This window comes from Pyrgilauda ruficollis, unplaced genomic scaffold (assembly GCF_017590135.1).
Source record: "Pyrgilauda ruficollis isolate IOZ18807 unplaced genomic scaffold, ASM1759013v1 scaffold61, whole genome shotgun sequence".
NCBI lineage: Eukaryota > Metazoa > Chordata > Aves > Passeriformes > Passeridae > Pyrgilauda > Pyrgilauda ruficollis.
This window is the reverse complement of record NW_024527822.1, coordinates 2,892,044-2,916,215: the sequence shown is the minus strand read 5'-3', so window position 1 is coordinate 2,916,215 and position 24,172 is coordinate 2,892,044. Positions and strand designations below refer to the sequence as shown.

At 42.1% G+C, this 24,172-nt stretch overlaps 1 protein-coding gene and 1 long non-coding RNA gene across 4 annotated transcripts in view; one reads left to right on the top strand and one right to left on the bottom strand.

Annotated features, from left to right (window-relative positions):
- Positions 1–266, bottom strand: part of LOC121362343 — a 4,614-nt gene extending 4,348 nt beyond the window's left edge. For both annotated transcript variants that reach the window (XR_005956496.1, XR_005956497.1), the window contains exon 1: positions 135–266. This is a non-coding gene — a long non-coding RNA (uncharacterized LOC121362343). The remainder of the gene's footprint in view (positions 1–134) is intronic.
- The window catches only part of SEPHS1 (selenophosphate synthetase 1), a 24,643-nt gene extending 471 nt beyond the window's left edge, over positions 1–24,172 (top strand). Inside the window, exons 2-10 of one of the 2 annotated variants that reach the window (XR_005956495.1) lie at positions 2,748–3,009; positions 6,086–6,189; positions 10,598–10,705; positions 11,469–11,623; positions 12,433–12,523; positions 15,443–15,542; positions 17,066–17,278; positions 21,928–22,257; positions 23,506–24,172. Coding sequence is in view for 1 of the 2 variants with exons in the window: in XM_041483772.1 (XP_041339706.1) it covers positions 2,817–3,009; positions 6,086–6,189; positions 10,598–10,705; positions 11,469–11,623; positions 12,433–12,523; positions 15,443–15,542; positions 17,066–17,278; positions 21,928–22,142 (1,179 nt within the window). In the remaining variant the exon portion in view is untranslated. Of the gene's footprint in view, positions 1–19; positions 467–2,747; positions 3,010–6,085; positions 6,190–10,597; positions 10,706–11,468; positions 11,624–12,432; positions 12,524–15,442; positions 15,543–17,065; positions 17,279–21,927; positions 22,258–23,505 lie in introns of those variants that run through there. The other variant, XM_041483772.1, reaches the window with a different exon arrangement.

Sequence of the window (24,172 nt, the reverse complement as noted above, 5' to 3'; positions counted from 1 at the left end):
CCCATTACTCCCCCCACCCCCGTGCTTCTCTCCCTCCCCATTACGGAGTGTCGGCGTGGGGGGGTGGCTGCTCCCAACATCCCACCGGCCGTCCCCGCCAGCGAGGGGTGAACCCCGCCCCGGTGACACCGTACCTGCACGTGGGGACACGGGGGACACCGCGGTCGGACACCCGCGGGCTCCGTCCCCGCCGCACCCCGGGAAGGGGCCGCTGGCACCGCCGCTCCGCTCGCAGCTTCTTCCTCCTCGTCCTCTTCCCCCGCCGCCTCTCCGGCTGCACAAAGAGCGGCAGCGAAGGCCCCGGGTTTGCCTCTAAAGGCAGCGGCTGGAAATTTAAGGTGTCCCGGAGCCATGTCTGCCCGCAGCGCTCCCCGCCGCATTCCCCGGATCGATGGTGGCTGCAGCGCCTCGCCTCGTGTGTCTCGGGCGGTCGGGCTGGCCGTGGGTGCGCTGGGGTTTGTTTGGGGTATGTAGCTGGCTCCAGTTCTCCCTCCCTCCCCCCCTTTTGGCTCCTGTGCTCCCCTCTCTCTGCTCTTTAGGAAGGCAAGGGTTAAACTTTAGCTTTTAATATTTATTATGCCGCTCTTTTAAAGTAAGAAACGTCTGGGTTAGGAGGTGTTGTCTGCTGCTGGGGAGGGATGCTTGTCACTCACATCGCAATGCTGCATGGACTGCCAGAATCGCAGAATGTTCTGAGTTGCAAGAGACTCTCAAGTGCCGTCAGTCCAGCTGCTGGCTCTGCACAAGACAGCCCCTAGAATCACACCTTGTGCCTGAGAGTTGTCCAAACTCTTCATGAACTCTGCTAGGCTCGGTGCTGTGACCACCGAAGTCACCAAAACTTGGAATGTTGCTCCCATGGGAGTCTGCGAATTACACAGTTGCAAGCAGCTTTAATCAGATCTTTATTAGAAGTTACCGTATTGTTTCACTGGGGATGTTTTCCATTAAATTAAATCATGTTGTTTGTTTCACGAGTTGTTGCTAAACAGGGGAACTGTCCTTACAGTCCTCAAGGGTTCAAAAATTTCCTGGTAGGCTGTGGCCTCTGCATCCATCCCTGTGTAAGTAGGCAGGGGGTGCTAAGCTTGTTGCACTTATTGGTTAGATGAAGGAAGATGTTTCTCTTGTGTGGCAAGCTGCTTTTTATAGTTTTCTGGAATTAATTAGAATGAAGCGTTAAAAAAGAATGAAGAAAAAAAAAATCCCTCCCTCCTTGAAAAGCTTTTGTCTCCTATTTCTGTTGACAGGTTGTTTTCCAGACACTTTTTTTTTTTTTTTTTTGCAAGCGCTTAGTGTCTTGCATTGGAAGACAACGGCTAGGAACTGAATTCATTGCTCATCCAAGACACGTTCTTGTAACTAGAGTTTGGATTTCTGCCCGAGCCTAGGCTTTGGAAGATTTGTTTTAAATAAGTGCCACACCTCCCAGAGAAGGAGGGAAAACACAGTGAAGGGGAGTTGGGCTCCACATCAAAAGTTCTCAGGGAACTTAAAACTTCAGTTCCTACAAATTACAGACAATAAATTGACTTAAAGGTTTATGGAACAGATGTGCTTGTTAATAAGTGCCATGGAGGGCAGATACAGCGCAGTCTGTAGATTTACTTCTTTCTTTCATTTAGCAAAGCTGAACTTGGCAAATACGAGTCCCTTGAATTCTTCTTTTCAGCTTAACCTCATTAGGGCATGACCGTCAGTATCAGGTTTTGTCAGTGATGCCTCTGAACTCTGTTCTTGTTGCTGTTACATAGGATCTTTGCTTTCTAAGAAACTATTACTAGACAGATTGCTTTTGGTAATTCCTGAAAACTTGTTCTCTGAGAAAGATGAATTGTATTTTATCACAGCCGTTCCTGTTTAGAAGTCAATGTCTCAGGCCTCTTATTAGTTTTGGAGTGTGGTGGATGTGAGTCAGAGTGGAAAAACGTTCTAAAATTAGACATGCATTGTTAAGAATTTTATTAAATGAATTGCATCAGTGTCTTTTTACATTACTATTTTAATGGACAATTGTCTGATTTTCCGTATCATTAGTTGACTAAAAAAGGGCTGAAGAGGCAAGAAACTTTTCAGCATTTTTTTGTCTGTGAACGTGCTAAAAGGTAAACTGGCATGCTAAAAGGTGAACCACTCTGCTTAAATACAGCCTCTTTGTTCTTCTGCTACCTGTGCCAACAGAACACCAGGACTGTGTTTTCTCCCAAGGAGAACAGGTGTATTATGAAACTTCAGCTTCTTACTTCAGGACTGAATCAGAGCCATTATTTGAAAAGCATCCTATTTTTGAGATTAATATGTTAATGGCTAAAATTATGACCCCACACTGAGCTGAGTGCAAACAGATGTCTCTGCTGAGCATGCTGCAGGATCAGGGCCCAGGTTGCCTTTTGGAAGTTGGCCTTGTGCTCTGGGAACTATTATTTCTTTCATTACCTCTGTGTTAAATGAGGACGGTAAGTGTGTTAGATTCTTTTTTTAATGAAAACCTTATGCAGCATATCTGGAAAAGAACTTAATTCTCTGATTCACCTGGCACAGTTGTGGTTTTAAATGTCAGAAGATAGGATGAGAAGTCATCCCTTTGTAGTCATAGGGAAATGAGTTATGTGAGATGTGCACACCTGTCTTAACAGGTGAACAACCATAGCAAGCACTTGCACCACGTGGAAAACACGTTTTCTTGCAGGTCACGGGACTTTCCAATGTTCCTTTTTTTTTAATTGTTATTTTTATTTTTCAATAAGACTGATCAGCAGAGAAACTGATCCCGTTGCTCTGGGGTGGGAGAGGCCGGCAGTCTGTGGGAGAGAACCATGTCTGTTCGGGAGTCCTTTAACCCAGAAAGTTACGAACTGGACAAGAGCTTCCGTCTGACCCGATTCACTGAACTGAAGGGCACAGGCTGCAAAGTGCCGCAGGATGTCTTACAGAAACTGCTTGAATCTCTACAAGAAAACCATTTTCAGGAAGATGAACAGTTCCTGGGGGCAGTTATGCCCAGGCTGGGTAAGTAGTTGCTGCTCTGGACACGCTGGTTGCCCTTCTGCTCGGTTTACTTGGTGACATGATCACATTTGTGGTTTGTTTAACCAGTTTGAAAACTGTGTGTTGTATAATGCATGCACAGCATCCAGAAAGCTGAAGAATGAATCTCATGCTGTCATTTGTTGGCATCTGGGATACAAGAATATTATCTTAATTATTTAACATCCTGCAGTGCACTCAAATACAAAGGCAAAACACTCAGGAATGGCCATTGTGATGGCAACATGCTTAGGTATTGGTCTGCTCCTCCCTTTCCCCCCAGTAGATGCTGTGCAAACTGAAATCCTCTCAGTTAATTTCTAGACTTTTATGTTCATGCATTGCATTTGGAATTTGATGCAGTGGATGAATGAATTTGGATGACTTCCAGGTGAATTTCCCGTCTCCCTCCCCTCTGTTCCTGGGTCACAAAAAGTGAGCACAAGAACTTCCTTGCTTCAGTGGACTGGGAGCGAATTGTTTCACAATTGTCATTATTCCTTTGAGTCCTTTCCTTGTTCCCCACTCTAACTCTTTTGCTCACCTGTAGAAGCTGCCTGGGAAAGGCTGCCTTTCCAAGACCTCTGTGTTCTTGCCAGCTTCACTTTCTCTTTGATATTTGCACAATGATGCAAGCAATAAGGGAAAACAACCTGCACAAGCCACCTACATGGGGAACAGGGCAAACGTAGGTATTTTGATACCAGCTACTGTACCTAATATTGATATAGATAAATTAATGTAGATAATGTGTTTAATGACACTTTTAATTCTGTTTGTCTATTTACTCAGCCCTGCATATTCAATCTTTTTGCAGTGCAGAATGGTTTTTTCCCCCTCAACTTAGGAATATCAATGGAGCATTTATTCTGAAGTTATTATCAGTTTAGTGTTCAATAACCTTATTTAAAATTATATCGACATTGCTAATTGTCTATTAGCAGGCTAACAGGTTGCAACCCACTATTCTGGTAGAGATTGAATATAATCAGAGATTAGTAAGGCACCCATGCTCTTGCTTAAACAATGGGGATCTTTGTATGAAGTATCTAAGCAGCAATTGTGTGTGAAGCTGGGGTGGCACTATCATTTAATATTCCCTGGTAGAGGACACTTCCATCTTTTTTCCATCCCCAAATTGCTATTTATATGTATTTTTCTATATTAAGTAAGGTGTTCACAGCAGCATTTCAGTTTGACAATTTTCTAAAATCAGCAGTAGTTTGATTTAGATTTCTTTTCTCTTACAAACTTACAGGCTCTAAACAATAATGGAACTGCTAGTAGACTTTTCTTCTACAGCTATATGAAAAGGTATAAAAGTAGATTTAAGCCTTCAGTGTGTAGGTGTGATACTATGTAACAGAAAATCTGTTAATAAGAGAAGGGGAAGAGTTCAGATCTCTTTTAAAATATGCTTTTATGATGAGTATCCCTTTAGCAAATGTGTCTTTGGATAAGTTTGGTGTGAGATTTGCCTTTGATGTCTTGTGCTTAAAAGGTATAAACACGTAACTTTGCCGCCTGTGCATGGGCATCATGCTTTCGAAATACAGTCAGGAGGGAGGTTGCCAGCAGCAGGTTCAAGCTCTCCCCTTTTTAGTTCTCCAGGAGACATTACCCAGAGCAAACGTAAATACAACTGTGAGTAAGAAACTTTTAAATCTGATGTTTATTCTCAGAGCTGTTATGGATCTGAAATCAGTCATGGCTCTGAACAAATTCACTTGTTATTCAGACCTGTTTTGGTGGAACATTAACACAGCCTCAGAAGGACCATCATCCCAGCCCCTTGGTCTGTCTGTCAAAGAGGGTTGGTTTTGCAGCATTATGGCATGAATAGGTGAACTGAGGGCAAAACAGCTCCTGCACCTGGACCACTTCTCTGTAACTGCTTATGTGCCCTTCCCTGGAGGCATAGTGGCTTGGGAGCTTCTCTGGAGATTGAGCAACCCTAAATTACTGCTTGGGAGCTTGTTAGTATGTGTTCTCTTCCAAGGCAAGATCTCCTTCCTCTCTAGGCAGGAGAGGCAAGATCCTCTCCACCTATACACTGATGGCCTGGCAGACCTCTGGACCCTCAGATGACAGCAGCTTGTTCCATCCCTGTACAGGACACTGCCAAACACTGGTTTGTAGCTCTTGCTAGGGTAGTGTGTTTCATTAATAATTGGTGAAAAGTTCCCGTGTGACATCTACTCCCTAAAAATGGGCTATTTTGAAGACTCCTGCCCTGTGGGGCATGCAGAGTAATTCCAGGTAGCTTGCTGCCAGCCCAGGAAGGAGGTAAGCTTCCTGCCATTGCTGCAGGACACAAGGCTATCCACAGGGGAGTGTGGTCAGCCAGCATGTTGTGATTTGTCACCTGCCCCTTTGGTGTGGGCTCTTCTGTGGCAGCAAATGCTGGGGGGTTCTAGTATCACATGTTGTGTTTGAAATATCCACTGCCAGGGAAAAGGTTGTGGTGCTCAGAGCTGTGGTTTTCTCCAAGGAGTTCTGTATCTGTCAGGTGGTCTGCAACCTTCCAGCTGTGCCAGGCAAGGCTAATGCAGTTGCTAAAGCTCCAAGTGGGTGAATCATCTTTCACCAAGGGCCTGGGCTGTGACTTCTGAAGTGAGGGAAAGTCCTTTATTAGATGCTGTGTCCCTTCACAACTGTCACTTTGTTTTTGTTGAGATCAGAGTGACAGGAAAACCTATTTGCTTTTGGCAATATCAGTGTACTTAGTTCCTCCTAACTTTAAATGTACTTACATAAAAGCACAGATGTTTTTGATGTGCTGTTATGCTGCTGCAAAAGAATAAAAAACATTGTAGTTTAGTTCTTGCCTTGAGCCATTTGCACTTATGTTCTGTTCCAACCAGGAGTTTTCTTTCTTTGCTTGTTTTTCCCTCTTACTTGCGCTATGTGCTTTTTCTGGCAAAGGAATTTGCCCTGTCTGTTTAGGCAATGTTAGGAGTTGTATTTCACAGACATGTTTTATGAACTCTTTTGTTAATAGCAGCAGATAATTTAGGGCACAGTTACCAACCTCACTCATGGATTTCTGTCTTTGCAGGAATTGGAATGGACACTTGTGTCATTCCATTAAGACACGGAGGTTTGTCATTAGTCCAGACGACAGATTATATTTATCCTATTGTGGATGACCCTTATATGATGGTAAGTTGGCTAAACTTGGTTCTTGGGTTTGTTGCTGATTCAGGCTTCTCACCTACCTGATGGCAATTCTGACATTTTCTTCTAGATGTGTAGTGCTATTTGTGTGATTAATTGCATTCAGAGTCTTTCCTAAATAGACATGAAAAGGGAAAGGCATAATTTCATCCTGGAATCTCCCATGTTGGTCAGGAATGCTGCAGTGCTGCTTTCTGTGTAGGTGAAAGTTGGGAGAACTGCCACCTTTAATTCAGATTTCCCTTCATCTCTTTTTCTGTGGGATTTGGTTTGAAAAGCCCAAAAGGGGGAAAGAGAGCAGCCTGTGAAGTAGCAGAGAATGAACTCCATTTACAAGCAGAACCACATTGTAATTGGCCTTTTTTGAGGTATTGAAATAACCAGGTAACCTCTTAGAACTGGAAATACCTAAATGTCAGTATTTGGCAATAGCACCTGGCAGTTCCAGAGTGCCTTGTGAACACCAGCTTTCCTGTGGTGCTATCTCCACTTGACCATGGACACATAGAAATGACTGGTTGGAAGGTGTGTGCACTTTGGCCTTGGTTCATTCTGTGTTCCTGTCACATTTAGTCTGTCTCAACTGAGATTCCTGCATGTGTGGCAGTGATCAGTATTGATTTGAACAGATCCTGAGAAACAAATAAGCTTTAAAAAATACTTTAATAAAGCTATAAGGAAATGTTAAATGAATGGTGCTAAAATTCATATTTTCTGTGGTTTGGATGTGACTCATTGCTTTTCTTGATGCTTGTGTGACTGAATGTTTTATGTGCTGCTGTCAGTTTGTTTGCTCTGCGAGACCTCTCTGGTAGGTTTTGGACACAGTTTGAAATTGGGGCCTTTTTTTTTTTTTTTTTTAGCATGCTTGACCACGTGTTGTGCACATATGTAAGCCTAGCTCCTGTAATTTCTCTTCCAGGAGAGCTCTCTTTCTGCAAACTGAGCAGCCAAAAATCTCAGGCTGGCCTCTGGAGTATGGAGTTGTTGAGCTCTCCTGAGAAATTTGATTCAAGTGGGTTGCTTTAATATCATGTGGGAACTTGTCAGGGACCAGAGGAGAAAAAACGTTTTGGAGATCTGTGTTCATCATTTGAGACACTCTCTTCTCACCTTGTAACAAAAACTTGAGGGACAGTGTTGAAGGTTGTGGTGAAGGGGGAGGGTTGCTTTGTTTGGAGATACAAATGCCACAGGAGTAGATAGATGGGCCTGTGCCCAGATGAGGTTTAGGTCAGTGTGGTAGGAGTGGAATGTAAATTTGGCTTTAGTCCAGCTTCAGTGGTTGCATCATAGTTACAGTCTGTGCTGAGATCCACATGCACCAGCAGCTGTAACCTTGGTGCTGTCTAACTCTCAAGTCCTTCACTTTTCATTCTTGAGGACATTTATTTTAATCTGGTGGCTGGCAACTTCCTAATCTGTTTACATATGTGTATTTCTTCCTAAGAGCTAACTGAGGATGGGGATTCTGTCTCAAGCTGCCTTGCTGATACCACCAGTGATGATCCAGCAGGATGTTGCTCCTGGACCCTCTGCTCAGACCTCTCTTTTGAGGGCAAGAGTACCCCAAGGGACAGTATAGATTACCTCTTACTTGTGTGGACCACCATTGTTTAGAGGACAGTCAAATACAGTTTGCCACGGTGTTTATGGATGGCTGTTACAAGCAGAGGAATTGTGAGACTTGGGAATTTTGTGTCCAGGCTGTATAAAGGGCTGTGCTCTGGCCTCCTCTGCTCGAGACACGCTACTGCTACCCTGCTTCTCCAGCTGCTTCAAGTCCAGGTGTCCCCAGACCTGTGCCTGTTGTTACTGTGGTACCAGTATCCACCTGCACACTCTCCCTGCCCTTCTCCTCAGTCTCCTTACCCAGGCACTTCTACTCTGGTTTTGAGTGGGTGTTCCCTGACGTAGAGTCTCTTCCTTTCTCTGTGCACAGGGTTTACCTGAAGCTCCTTATCTGATCTCTCTTCCTAATTGGAGGAGAGGAAGCAAAGAGAGAAAGCCAGAAGTGCAAATGAGCTCCAGGCTGGGTGCTGTGACAGAAGGGATTAGGAAACAGCTGAGGAAGGCAAAACTGCTTGTGGACTCAGCTGAACTTCCTATTTCTGCTCCAGAAAACAGCTTTCACTCTCGTACTGCTTATTTTAAAACGAAGTTCTGCAGTTATATGCAAGATCATTCTTCCTTCTTTTCCTCTTTCTCCTTCACTTTCACTTTGTCCTTGAAAAACACTCAGTCCATGGGGAAAATTATCCCTAGGATGTACACCTGTAAAATCTGTATCAAGCACAGGATTTATTTGGCTTAAATGGTTTATTAGAAAAGTTACAAACAATCAAAAAAAGGTTTCATAATAAGTATCAGTCCACTGGGACTAGTACTGGATACTGGCCTCTGTTGCAGCGCTGTGGAGATATATGTTGGAGTACAGGAGCAGGGAACTGGCTGCTTTGAGAGAGTGCATCTTTCCCCTTCCATCCAGCTACCTTTTTGTTGCTGTTTTGAGAACTTTCACTCAAGACAGGTGTCTGATTCTTCATCCTTTGCCCTTACAAATAATTCTTTGTATTGCACACAGATCTTTGTGTTCCAGGGCACTGTGCAAGCAGGCAGGTGACCTGCAGGACCTGCCCAGGCTCACCCCTGTCTGTGAGCCCTGTGGTGTTCACAAGAGCCCTCAGACTTGGGAACTGCACTTCCCTGAATTTGTTTCCATAGTGGTTTTGGCAGTTGGCAAAAGCATTGTTAGGCTGACCTCTGACTATCAGAGGTATTGTCCTTATGCTTTTAAAAACTTATCTGTCATTCCTAACAGGGCACTAACCAGCAGTTTGCTTGGTAAATACTGAAGATAACAGAGAATGGCTTGATAGTTCCACAAAAGGGAAATGGCAGGCCTGTAGAAATTTAACAGCTAATATCCATCAAATAGTGCAGTACACAAGTCTTAATAGTTTAAAATTTAAATTATTAAAATATATTCCAGTTCCAATAGTCAGGGATTCCCCTGATGCCACTGAAAACTCTTGAATTTATGAAAAACTGTATTATATTTATTTGTGAGTTGGAGATGTTGTTTCATGTCATCAGCAAGTGAAGTAACTGCCTGAAAGTATTACCTATTTGCAAATTGTATCAAATAAGCATGTTGTTGCTTTTACCATGGTGCTGTTGCCTTTGAATGTAATGAAAAGCACAGACTTAAAATCATAAAGCTAGGTGTTGGTTACAGTTCTGCAGCTGTAAACGTAAAACAACTGTCATAGAATGCATGGAGTCTTCCAGAGTAACACAACAGAATTTGTCCTGTATTTTAAAATATCTTGCTGTCCCTTAGGACACACCCTATATGAGGAAGTTCTGCATCTTCATCAGGAAACTTGATGTTTTACCTGTGCTGGGTCCATACCTCAGAAACCCTGACTCAGATCCATTAATTTAGTAAAATTAGAGTAACTGACCTCATGCAATGTGAGTGATGGCTTCTCAGTCCTATCAGCTTCCTGACCTCTTAGAGGAATCTTCAGCAGACAGACAGTTTTGTCTCTTGTACAGGTTTTTGTTAGTGGAAATACTCATATGTACACACAAGTCAGTAAAGTTGTTGGTGCTGTAGCAAAATTCAGCCTGGTCTTGTCACCTGGAAAGTGACAGATAAACACATCTCTCTCACTGTGTGAGTGGTGGGAGTACACAGCTTCCCTCAGTGGTGGCAAATCCAGTTCCTGGGAGCCCTGAGCTTCCCTATTGCCTGCACATGCTGTCATCCCCAGAGCAGAGGAAGCAGCCCAGTGTGGGTGTGTGCTGGCAGCACAGCTGTATCCTCGGGGAAGAGGAGTTCTATCCTAGAAACTGAGGATTGCAGACATGGCCTCCAGAGTAGGGCAGGGAACAAACATCTTTCTCATCAAGGACCCATCTCCTGCATATTCTGATGCACAAGTTCAGCAATATGTGCTTTTTGGATTAACTTCCTAGCAGTTGTGAGTTCCACGCCATGGCTATCTCTATCAGGATGTACAGTTTTGTGCTGGAATAAAGTTAACAGGAAAATACCATGTTAAGTAAACAGAGCTTGTGATAGGGACAGATCTGTTGATCTTAACTTCAGCCTCTCAGATTGGGCATCCAGTCTGAACTCTGGAATTCCTATGGAGTCTGGGAGAGTGTGCTGACCAAGACAGCTGGGATGAATTCTCTGCATACCTGCACTTCTAGGTGGGCACATAATGGATCATACCACATCTCTAGCTGGGTTTCTTAATGCTGTGGAGTAAGAAGCTGTGTCAGAGTGCAAACTCACACTGGAAGCTTTGCTTGTGGAAAATGTTTAAACATTCACCAAGAGTGCTGCAGATTTTTTTTCTTGTCTCTCTTTGTTTTTCAGGGACGAATAGCGTGTGCCAATGTCCTAAGTGACCTTTATGCCATGGGGGTCACAGAATGCGACAACATGTTGATGCTCCTTGGAATCAGCAATAAAATGACAGATAGGGTAAGACTTTTGACACTTTTTCTTGAAGGAAGAGTCAAACAGCCAAATGTGCTCAGAATGTATTTACCTTTAGTGTATTTTCTCCTCAAAGTTTGAAGCTGTGTAAAGAAGAGATGGTCTTACTGAGTGGCTTAGTTCATAGGATCTTGCCTCATAAGCATTCTGAGGTCATGTGCTAAAAGTTCAGTTTTCTGTGGTATTGTGATCTGCTGCCTTCATCCCCACCAAAATGGGGTGCCTCCTTCTATCAAAGGCCAGCATTTGATTGCCAATTCATCTATCAATCTGCATAGATGATGATGATGGGTTGAGTGGTTTTGCTTTTTTTTTTTTTTTTTTTTTGGAAGAGTAAAAACGGAACGTTTATTCTTAGAAGGATGTAAGTTGAAACTTTGATAGTCAGTGGAGCCCAAATGCCATCTTGGTTAAATATTGCCTTTTAGCACTGCTCTGCTGTGGCTGTACCTGATTACAGCAGCAGGATAATTGTTCTGAGTTTCAAGAACTCTGATTACTCTTGAATGACCTTTTGAACAATGTTTCTTCAGTGTGAGAGTGCCTTTGCACCCCTTCTACACAGAGCTGTAAAACTGTAACTCTGTGGGGTAACATGCAGTTTCCAGGAGGACAGACTCTTCCTAAGGGTTGCTTTTCTGTCTATTTGCCACGAGGGCGTTTGTTTGGAGTGGTTAAAGCCTTGGACCAGTCTTGTAATTACTAGCACTGCTGTGTATGGAACTCTGACTTCTGTTTTGATCTCTAGGAAAGAGACAAAGTGATGCCTCTAATTATCCAGGGTTTCAAAGATGCAGCAGAAGAGGCAGGAACATCTGTTACTGGTGGCCAAACAGTGTTAAATCCCTGGATTGTTTTAGGAGGAGTGGCCACGACAGTCTGTCAGCCTAATGAATTTATAATGTAAGTTAAATCACTAAACAATCAAAGGCACTGGTCTGAGGGATACAGTAAAAATCCTTTAAGCACTGTGTTGTGATCTTGTGGTGTGTCTCTGATGAATAAAGCAGTACCTTCTGCTTGCATCTGTCCTTAGCACTCAACAAGATGTCACATCTCTTTGTACATATTTGCTTTTTTTTAAACAGGATGTCCTTTTACTTCTCCCCACCCCCCAGTCCTTTTTGATCCTGTTCTCCTTTTGACGGGAGAATTAAGCATCTAATCTTTAAAGGTAGTGGAGATTGTTTTGAACATAAATTTCTGCCACACTTATACATACATTTCTAAACCATGTCCCAGTTATCCTGTTAATGGCTGTAGAGAACTACAGAACTGCTGTCTTTGGAGCATTCTGTCCATTTAACAGCAGCTGATTTTGAATGTCCCATTGTGGCATGTTACTCTATACAAATGAACCCGTTCATGATCCTAATGCTGGATATCTTATGTCCTGGGTAAAAAAGGTACATTTTTTGCCTTATCCTCTCTTATGTCTCAAAAAATTTGAAAGAAGGGGTGTAATTTGGTGTGTCTGATGCAAGCATTGTTTTTTCCAAGAAAGAAGGATTAGCACTTTTTAAACAAGCTTGCAGTATTTTCTTCAATAATATTGCATGGCAATGAATCTCAAAGGGTAATTCTGAAATTAGTCCATTTTTTAACTGTGCAGTAAGATGTGTGGGTCTGTGAAAATGTAATTATCAGCACTTATTCCTAATAACGTGTTTGAATATTGCTGTGTAGTTAATATATGAATTCTTTGTTTCCAGGCCAGACAATGCAGTGCCAGGAGATGTGCTTGTATTAACTAAACCCTTGGGAACACAAGTGGCTGTAGCTGTCCACCAGTGGCTAGATATTGTGAGTACACTGCAAAAAAAAAAAAGAAATAGGGAAGAGGTATAAAGATGACCTTCCTCATTCCCTCAAGTGACAAAGTTCAGCTCATATGGGAGTCATCTGTCATCTCCCTCCTCCTTCCTCCTCGATATGCTCCAGCCTTCCCTACTTGTGTGCAACATTCCTTTGGAATCAAGGCAATTTACAATTTTGTGCTTAGTGGGCCCATCTTAATTGCACCTAATTCTTAGTTATTTCTCAGTCATTGCTGTAATAACCAAAATTGTTTACTAACAGAACAACAGACTATCACCCTGGGCAACATTATGCCCTACTCCACCTGCCAAAGTAATTGGCAACACTTGCTGATGGCAATTAGGCCAAGAATGCTCTCTCTGTGTTCTTGGGCTTTCTGCTTGTGTACATGTAAGTTTATCTGCGTTTCACATGTATTGCCCTGTGCATTCAGTAAGAATATTTCTAGCAGCATTATGGATGTAGACATACTTCCATCTGTTACTTCAGGCAAAAATGTAACTACTGAACTGAAAAGTAACTGCAAACTTGGCATCTGCTTATGTTGTCTGGCTCCCAGTACGTGACTTCCGAATTATAACTGCTCAGTTTACACTCTAAAAAGATGCATCTTTTCTACTTTTGGGACTCCTGAGCCAAAAGACTGGCAGAGGAGTGAACTGGAATATACTTTGGTTTGGCTGTTGGCCACTGCATTGTCAGATGAATTCTAATTAACACAGCTAGTGTTAGCAAAGTAGGAGAGAATCAGCTTAAACCTTCATTGGAGTCTGAAGTGTGAGCAACAAGGGAAAAATATTTTTCTCCTTCTTCATAGGGTCTGGCCTAGCAAGTTTGACCTCTTCAGAATCCTGTGTTTTCCACAGAAACAAGGATCAGGGCCTCAGATAATCTTGATATAAAAATGAAGTGAAACAAGATCCCAATTCCATAGTATGTTTTCTGGCCATAATCTTACTTCTTAACATATCTCCTTGTTGTACTGATGAGCAGACTTGCAAATTAAGGCTATTCTGAATTTCCACATATTTCAAATACTACTAATTTCCTCAACTGTCAAACAGAAAAACCTGGTCTGAAAAATGAGGACAGCCAGGAAATCAATACTGCTATTACTATATGTAAACAGAATATATCTTTGATTGTGGTAGGAAAATTTCTGAGTAGCTATGCTACCTTTTCTTTAGCTTTTTTTTTGGTGAAAATGCAGGGAAAGTGAAACTAGAATTAATTACCCATCACAAACCCACCTGTAAATCAAATTTTGGTGGGGAATTTGACTTCATATTAAAAAGTGTGTGGGAGAGGGTATAGTATAGCAAGTTTATGCGTAGACAAGAAAGGCAAACTGGATTGTAGAGATATGCATGCTTAAAGGCATGAAAGGGGCTGGGACGTGCTCCTTCAGAGAAGAGAGGGTTTTCTCCTTCTTTGCTGTTGTCTACAGACCCTTCCTATTTGGAAATCCAGTCTTGCTTTTATAACCTGTTTGGGAGTTTTTGCAAATTTTTTCACTCTAATTCCCTGTTGACTAACCCCAGTACCTTGACTGCTGTAGTGGAGAGGAATTTTCCTCCAATTCATATCTTACCTGTGTTTGTGGCTCTTCTACCCTCAGCCTTGAGTTCTGCTTCCACATCATTTGTGATTTCCATTGCCATCACCTGACCAGTTTCTGTCCTGGGATCAGCCTCAGAACTGTTTTTGAAACCTAAGGCAGAATGACTGCTCAGATTTTTTTCAGTCATTCCCAGAGTAAGAATAATCTATATTCTGTCATCTCTGTAACAGCCACATTTTATTTTTTGACTTGGTCTCTTATTTGTGTAAACAAAAATGTCTTTCTTCAATTGGTAGATCCAGTTCAACCTAATATCAGAAACTCTGGTCCTGCTGCCATCATTCCTTGCTCTTTAACAATTTATTTATTTTGGCTGACAAGTCTTTCCCCCTTTTGCCATTTCTGGATTCTCTCATTTGATAAGACATGATCTTTCCCAGTGTAGCATCATTACCACTAGTAGTTCCTGCACCTTTTGTTAAGATGTTTGTTCTATGCATTTACTCTATGAAATGTCAATGTAAGTATTGTGGCTTCAAAAATCCTTTGAAGCCTTTCAGTTCTCTGTAATTTTATTTTCGTTGCAAAAAAAAAAAAAAAAAAGAGTTTAATCAGTTGTAGTGTGGCTTTTAAAAAGAAAGTAGTTGCTTTGTTTCATTCTGGATCTGGAATAACTTCAGCTTTGAATGTAACAATTACCCTTTATAAAGGTGCTGTTTCCTAAATTGTTGTGAAACCCTTCTGGGATGAAGAGCATTTAAGGGAATATGATGAAGAGATAAGACCATAACAGACACTGGAGAATGGGTGGAAGATGGTGGTATTAAATTGTAAAGGAGGCTTATGAAACTGCCTTAATCCTAAACTAGAGTGATTATATCCTGCCTTAGCATACATTCCTCTGACCAGGACTGGTGGATATCGATGGTCTGATCAAAGTGCCCAGGTGTGAAATCAAGAACAATCTCTTAAAAACCCAAAAAGACAGAAATTACAAATCTCAACATCCAGCAACAGAGTTGTTTTTTTTTTTTAATTTGGCTGTGGGAGTTCAATTCAGAGAGTTGCCTTGAAGAAGTTCTTTCCCAAGGGTAGTTTATTCCACTCCACTCAGCTGCTGAAAGTAGGATTTGAGGTACTTAGTGCCTAATCGATCTTTACATGAGCTTTGTTGAGGTACAGCAGACTAAGGAGCACATCCAACTGGAACATTTTTCCCCTCCTGAACTGTTACAAAAAAGTACATTTTGGATTAAGGGTTTGAGTTTTTTTTAAGTGGTCAGGGTGTGCTTTAAAATGTACAGCTGAAAATCTAAAAGAAACATTTTTATTTTATCCATTAGCCTGAAAAGTGGAATAAAATCAAACTCGTGGTAACGCAGGAAGATGTAGAACTAGCATATCAGGAGGCAATGATGAATATGGCACGGCTGAACAGGACAGGTAAGAAGAGATGTGTGTGTTGGAGGGGAGAGATTGTGAGTATTTTCAATTCCATATCAACTTCATTTCACTGCCTTGGGGAATTGTGACACAGCCACTTTGTCGCTTTCATTCTGCCCCATTTCTCTGTTGTTCACTGTTAGCAAAACCAGTAAATTAAAATCAAACGCCCTCTTGTAATTATACAGCAAAAACACAAAGCTGCTGGATATGATTATGGCTCGTGTGAGTGCTGCAAGTAACATCCCAGTGAGTTAAAAATGTTTTAAAGCGAAAAATATTGAATTTGTTCCTTACTTTGTTGCATAGAGAAGGCCTGGCTGTGATAAGATTAAAATAATTTGAAATAGAATAAAAAAAATGAAAAGCTCTAAACTTATGTAAGCTTTAATTTAAATTTTGATTTTGAAAAGATTTTTACTTTGTTCTAATTCGGTCTTGTACTATGCTTTCCACAGTGTGGAGTATGTATGTGGAATATATTTTTTTTCTGTTTGTCTTTTTTCTGTTCCTATAGTGGGTCTTTTGTTTTGATTTTTTTTTTTCTTTGAATTTTGGTAGAGGGAAGCTTCTGCTTTTACCCTAGAAGTTTTAATCCAGGATTTCCCTTCTTTATTCAAAGTATATTTTGGCAGAGTGGAGAATTAAGTGTTTCCTTACTTACTTCTCATAGTAAGGCATAGTTAAATATCTCTCTTCCCATTTATTCAGTTTTCATTTCTTATGTCATCCCCCTGGTTTTTCATTCTTTGTCAAAGCCTTCCAGGAAAGATAAATGACCAGCATTGTCTTACGGAAAAGAACTCGGTCCTGCTCCTCTGTTGGGAAGCGCCCAAAGAAAGTCAAAGTGTTCTCGGTTTTGTTTTTCTCTACTCTTGTCAGACACCTTTAACAGCACTTAAATGCTCCTAACTGGTGCTATTGTCCTGCATGCACGGGTGCCCTTTTCCCACCCTCGAGCTGCAAATGTGCAGGAATTTCATGAATGTATAGGTGGGGAGGTTGGGTCCCTTCCCCCACAGCCGCAGGCTTTGTTCTTCAGCTCTCAAACTTGGTGTCCACATCTCAAGTTCTGATGTCGCCGTTGCAGGGGGCGGGGTAAAGAGGTGTGAGAAAACTGAGTGTGTCTGGTCCTTGCCCTTAGTGGGGCAAATCTGAGCTCACAACCTCGCTGGCCCTCAGCTTTGGGAAGTCTGGATCTAAAGCAAACCTGTTTCTTAGACTGCCAGTATAAATGAGCAGCACGTGTCTAATAGCCCATGCTCATAAATGCAACTTCCATGACAGATTTTCGGCATGATTTAATGTCTTAAATACAAATCAAATTTTTTAAGTGTTACGTGCACTATTGGTGAATTCCAGTTCTCTTCAAGCACGATTTCATTTATTTATTTAACCCATCCTGGTTTGCATTAAAGGTATGCAACTTCATTTGGACTGTGCACAATATTGTTAAAGCACTTTCCTGATAATTGGGTATTTTCTGATGTGGTGGTGTTCTTTCCCCCCTCCCTCTCTTGTAGCTGCTGGACTCATGCACACGTTCAATGCACATGCAGCTACAGACATCACAGGATTTGGGATCCTGGGCCATGCACAGAACCTTGCCAAGCAGCAGCGGAACGAGGTGTCCTTTGTTATCCACAACCTCCCCGTCCTGGCCAAGATGGCTGCTGTCAGCAAGGCCTGTGGCAACATGTTCGGCCTCATGCACGGGACTTGTCCAGAGACTTCAGGTAGGTCACAGCTGTGCCACCTTCTTCCTTCCCTACACCTGCACCTCAGAATTCCATTTCAAACGCACAAATTGGTGCTGTGTGTTCAGAGTCACAGTTGGTTTGGCACCTGGCCAGGCTAATGAGCAGCAGCCACACAGCTGTTCACAACTGATTCCTTCAGCTGGACTTCAAACCACCATCCTGTCCTGAATGTTTTCTGCTCCCATAGGGAACACTATTACAGAAACCCTGCAACCCTTCAGTCTGCAGTTAGAAGTTAGTGATAACTCTGAATTCTTTTGACACGTGCTTTTCTCTGTTAACCCCAGAACAGTGGATATCTGGAAATTCCACCGCATCTGGCACAGTTTTCTTAAAAGCAAAGCCACTGGCAGTACTTTTGCCTGACAAAGGATGGTGTTTGGTTGGTTACTATAAAATTTAGTGTTGGGTGGGCCAGTGTTGGCAACTGAGGCCTTCTCTGTCCACAGCATACAGACATCCAAGAATATAGCTTACAGTTTTTCTCCTTTACTTTTATTAAATCTGACTTTAGTGATTGTGACAAGCAGCAGAAAAATGTTGCTTTCTGACCCGTTTATTACTTGAATTCAATAAAGCTGCCACTTGCAGTGACAGTGGGTACAACAGACTGCACTGGAAATCTGGTTGTGGACAAAAACACTGAGTCATCAGTGTTTGATGAGAACTTGTGATGGTTTTTAAGTTGCCTTATTAAGAGTAGGCTCTTCTCTGATGAGCATGATCATTGTCATCTGCTGGATGTCTTTCTACTTAACTTTCATCTTGAATCTTCTGTTTAATTTTATTTTTTCTAATTTAGTCTGACTCTTCTTTCTCTTTGGGAAATGGAGAGATGTAGCAACGAATCTGTCTTTTTTCTCTTATTTAATTTCCCTGCCATCTTCTGGCTCTTCAGAAGTCAGTTCACAACAGAGGGGGCCCCTTGAAGCAAAACAGTCGAAGATTTGGAAAAGAGCATCACAGTGAGAGCAATAAACTTTTCCCCTAGTGAATACATAACTTACCCTGATCTGCTGAGTTGTTCCTTGGCCCTCTGTGCTTGAGCACACACTCTGTCCTACAGAGACTGTGTGGCTCAGATGATGTGTAATAGGATATGGGACGTGAACCCTTTCCAAATCCAGAGTCAGTCAGAAGGGAGCAGAAATATCTGGTGGCAGCTTGGCAAGCTGTGTCAGTAAGGTTGGTAATACCGGTCAGATTCTTAGAACCCAGGAGCCCACATAGCTAGAGTGCCACTAGCATTTATTATTTGGAAAAAGCCAAAAAAATAGCATGATACAGAGCTGGAACTGCAAGGTGCTCTTCCAGGTGAGTGGCTGTAGTGGAGGTTTGGGTAGCAGTTGGTGTGGGAATGGTTTAGCTGCAAACCGAGTGCTTACGTCTTCAGAGCTGCCTGTCCTGCACCTTGGGGAAACCCAATTCTCTTTTCACTGCAGGAATGTAAAATAGTGCAGATGGATGCACTGCCAGGAAGTGGGAAATGCTTGACTTCAGAATCTCTTCTGGGAGTGAGAGCAAGAGGTCTTTGAAATGCTGAGCAGCTTGCAGTGTGCAGAGATGGATGATGATGGGAAAAACAGTGAGACAGATCTGGTTGGTGGTGAACTGCGGGTGCCTCAGAACACATCTGTCTGATGTGATCACAGTGCTGTGTTTCTCACATTAGAGGTGGCCACAGGGATTTGTCATAGGCCAGATCCCCAAAAGATCCGTAGCCACTTGGATACACTGGCCAGGAAGCTGAATACCCACCCACAGGCTTGGGGCTCACACTGCTGACACACACTGCAGCGCCTGGTGTGTGTCAGCAGTGTGAGCTGGGCAGGCTGTGCTGGCATGGCTCCTTAGCATTCAGACCAGGCTGTTTGCACATCTCCTGTCCTGGGCTTGATTTATGTGGAGGCCAAGGCCTGCCTTGCTGTGCCTGATACCCAGCTGTGGGAGGCCTGCTGGGGCTGCTCAAGGCTCTGCTTACTCTAACACTGACACTTCTTCTCTATTGGCTTCAACTTCTAGACACTCTCTGTCTGTGGCTTCTTCATCTGGGAACAGATGTTTTTCAGCAGAGTGCACAGGCAGTAAGAAATCTACTGGAAAACTATTTGAATGGATTTTAAGGTTATTGTGTTGGGGTTTTTTTCTCCTATGTGCATTTGCTGGGCATCTGTTGACAAAAGACAGTGTTGAAAAGATGTATTATGTCATCTGGTCCATCCTTCATGCAGTCTTGCTAATGGTGTAGTCTCCTAAAATTGCACTTTTATATGATTCTGCACTCTCTTTTAAGGAACTCCTTGGTTGGTAATGGTTAAAGTTGCAGCTGGGCATTTGGTTTCAAAAGAATGAGTTGTTTGTTAGAGTGGCTACTTGCAGAGATAAGTCAGAGTTACTCTGTTTGGGACATTGATACATGTATGTATTTTTCACTCCTAATAACTTTTGGATGGTGTCAGATGACTCTTTTAGTGTAGTGGAGGTATCTCTGCGACTTGGTGTTTGTGGAAATTGGGTGGAAATAGGCAGATGGACGGAAAAGAAGGGCTGTGTCCGTGCCTGACAAGAGGCAAGGCTGATGATGTCATCCTGCTTTCTCATTGCGGGAGACAACCATTAGCAGGAGCAAGGACTTGGTTTTGATTCATGAACTATTTGTATCTCTGCTCTTAATTACAGAGCTTTGTCTGGCTTGCTTTTGAAGTGTTCTGTGTCTGCTTCCCTGCTTGAAATACTACTTGTTAAAACCAGCAGTGTTCAAAGCCTCTTAGAAGAAAACCCTTTTGTTCTTACCAAGATAAGCCAGGAGAGCCACCAAGTATCTACATCCTTTCAGTCCCCAAAAAGCAGAGCAGCTGGGGGTGCCAAGAACACAGACTAGCCTAAAAAACACCTTAAGGGTTTACCCAAAGGGTTAAAGACTGTCAGTGTACCAGAGAAATAACTATAATCCCTGCATACAGGAAGCCTGCTGCTGGTTGAGAGTAGCCCATAGCCTTTTTAAGCATTATTGATCAGACTGGGATGTAGTCAGCAGGCGGGGAGTGATTTTTTTTTTTTTTTTAGTTTTTTTTTTTTTTTTTTTTTTTTTTTTTTTTTTTTTTTTTTTTTTTTTTGGTCTTGCCAGAGAATGATAAGGGGGTATGTGTACAAGTGACACAAAATTGCAGGGAGAGCCTGTGTGTGTGAAAAATTGAGTGAAGATTACTTTTCTGCTCTTTCTTGTTTCCTTTTTTTACCATACTTGCACATCTCCCTTCTGGCTAGTTTGCACCTTCTCTGCACTGCCACTTGCAAACATCTCCCCTGATTCACTTGCACCATGACATGAATTTCTCTTCAGTTGGATTTAGAGCCTTCGATGGGAATGTCACGTAATTCCTTTGCAATTGATTTGTCTGTTACATCTGGAGTAGTTACAGCCACTGTCATTCAAGCTTATGAGTTTTTGTTGTTATGTTTGATGGAAATACCAGGATGTTATTTGGAAATGTCAGAGAGGTAGGCATTTTTTGGCTGGCACACTTTTCTTTGTACAGAATTTTAAAAAAATTACTTTCATACTTCACTCACCCTTTTAATTAACTCCTCATGTTCAGCAGGTGCTTCTTCATGGCCCCAAATGAAAAGTGTCTTTAGTCACCACCGAGGGGACTGTGTGCTCAGAAAAGCAAACATCAAGGTGCCCACTGTGCTGAAGTGTTGCCTGTGGAGGAGGAGGATGTAGCACCTGAGCCCAGGGTGACCTCAGCAGGTGGCCCTTTGCCCCAGGGCTGGCTCAGAGCTGGTGGCAGAACTTGTGAGGATGCTTTGGGTCGAAGAGAAGTGAGGCTCAGCATGTGCCCAAATTCCAGGGTGTGTGAATGGACTCTCTCCCTGTGTTATCCGAACATTTTCAATTCCCTTGCCAACCGATCTTCTTCAGTGCTTTAGGATTCTAAGAATGGAAGTGCTTTTGGGTTTAATTGTGGAATGGTGAGCTTGCTAACTCATTACTGTGCTGCTTCTGAAAGCCTTCATTAGTAAATGAAGTAATTTCTATTGTGTCTGAGAAAAAACATACAGGAAAGGCTAAAAAGGTTAGAAAATTGTCAGACAAAGGGGTCACAAAGGCAATCACAGGGAGTACTGGATCAGGCCTGTGCTTCATGTTCTGCCTCTTGCATTCTCAGCAGGGCAGTGGTCCCTGCTTTGATGAATGATTTCATTGCAGGCAATGGGATTGCTCACAGAATCAGCTGCTGCCAATATGTGGTTACAGGTATCTGCATATGACCTTTATCCAAAGTGTTTCTGTGTAGAGGCACTCTGCAGTCCTGTGAGGAAGGTTACAATGCTGGTGTTGATTCAGTATGTCATTTGTTGGCATCAATACCACGTCCTTTTGCCAGCATCTTTTGTGTGTATTTGGCTTCATTTATATGAAACTAAACACTGCATTCAGGCACAGACATCTTGCTGTAGAGCAAGAGCTCGGACTTCTGTGTCTTTTCTTGGAGTCTTTGGAGTTCAGCAGACTCCACTGAAGTCAGTCACCAAGAGCTTGTCCAAGTAGGGCTCTGGCAGACCAAGGCTGAAACACTTTTCAGTCAGATGTTCTGATGCTCTGCTCTCTTTCTTTGCAGGAGGCCTCCTCATCTGCTTACCACGAGAGCAGGCAGCGCGTTTCTGCGCCGAGATCAAGTCCCCGAAATACGGCGAAGGCCACCAGGCGTGGATTATCGGCATTGTGGAGAAGGGCAACCGCACGGCCAGGATTATAGACAAACCCCGGATCATTGAAGTGGCACCGCAGGTGGCCACTCAGAACGTGAATCCCACGCCCGGTGCCACCTCTTAATAGAGATGAAATAGCTGTTTGTTTTTGAATAGATCTATTCCCTTATCATCCTACAATTTAAAGAACTGTAAAAAGAAAAGAAAACTTGTTGTGTCTGCACATCTGGTGGCCTTAGGTCAGTTTATGAGTGGATACAAATAATAAAATCCATTGCCTTTTTTTCCTGTTACATTAACTGAAGATGCACCTAATCTTGAGGCAGCTTCTGAGTTGAGAATTATATTGTTATCCAATACTGTTGATTCATTTTGAATCTTTAGACACTTATCTCTTGCCGCATAGGCTCTTTTTAAAGGTGCTTTCACGTAGCACAGACATTACCAGTAGTAGTGTCGAATAGCAGTTTGTGTCCTTTCATTATGTGTATATTTATCATGAATCTAATTTTGATGCCTTGAGTGATATTCCAGAAAGGCAATAAATTGACAGGAGACACAGTGGGTTACCCAGTAGTAAGAGGTTGCATGATTGCATTCAATCTTCGATTTAAAAAAAAAAATAATTTTATTTTATTTTCAAAATTTTTTGTAAAGTTTAGTCTTACCAAGAGCATCTACGACCCTGGACATTGCTTGGTAGTGCACTCAGTTTAAACAGCAAGTGCTGACTTTTTGCATGGAAAGCGCTTCAGAGTCGAAGGAGTCATTTTGAATTTCATTATTTGTAGACCTGACAATATTTACTGTATTATCAATGATTGTTTTCTTTATTGATAGTAAGGACAAATAAATCTTCTTTTTTTTTTTTTTTTTTTTTGCAACGTGATTGGATGTGCTATAGTGCAACAAAGGTTTTGCAGACCAAAAGGAGGTTACTGTATAATATTCATTTACAATTCACTATATAAATAACTACACAAATAATTTTTAAATATAATCAAACTAAAATAAACCTCTGTTCTGTGGATGGTAGTGTTTAATACATTTTATATTTTGTATAGTGATTACAAGCCTTTTTGTTTCTTTAAAAATCAGCAGCTGTTTAGTATAATTCTTAGTATTATTTTGTTCTTTGCTCAAATACAATTTTCTGCACGCTTTTGTGATCTGTGTTTAAAACCAACATTGCCAACAATGCAGCTTGAACTTAAGCTTGTTATTCAAAATAAATATTTAATTTTTTTTATTGCTCTTGTATAAGTGCATGAACTTTTTTGATTCCTATCTGAATTATTCACTAGAAAGAGGAGAAATCCTAATTTTTAAAAATTTTATTGCATGTGTGATTATGTTAATGATTGTGATCACTCCTTGAATCAGGTCTTCAAGCTGTGATGTCCGGTGGTAACCTCGAGTAAAGCTGAGGGCAAGTAGGTTATCTCCAATTATATTACCCACTTGATTTTGTTTATTTTACTTACCAGCACCAAGTCTGCAACATTTTGAATTGTTTCCCCTGCAAATGCTCCTGTGCCTGCTGTCAGCAAGAGGAGGGCTCGTGGAATGGATGCTGGAGCCCCTGTTTGCCCAGCCAGCACAGGGAGCAGCCTCACTGACCCCGCTCTGCCCCGACACTCCCTGCTGCCCCGAACTGCGCTGAACCCGCTCGTGAACCTTCTCCCACGTTCTGGAATTTGCTCCTTGATATTCAGACCAGCAAGAAGAAAATCTTGGATAATTGTTACTGCAGCAAGAATTACAAAGGCTTCCACCTATAAAAAACGAGTTGCTGGTTCAGGTCGAGTCTTGCATCGTGCACAGTTTAAATTTCCAGTCTTCCTCATAATAGCATCTCTGGCAAACCTTGGCTCATCTTTTTTCCACTCAGTAGTGTTTTCAACAGGCACCTTTTGCAAAGCAAGAATGTTTTTTTTAATTCCCCCCTTGTGAGTAGCTTAAACCACACAGTTCCTCACGCTCCTTTTCCTGGAAAAGAAGTCTGAGAGTTATGGGGTCACCACAAAACCTCAAAGCAGTAACCAAGTTTTTGACTTTGCTTTGAGGAGAAAAAAAAAAAAAAACAAAAAAAAAAACAAACAACAAACCGTTAGGTTTTTCATGGCAGTTCTGAAAATAAAGTATCAAAAACCA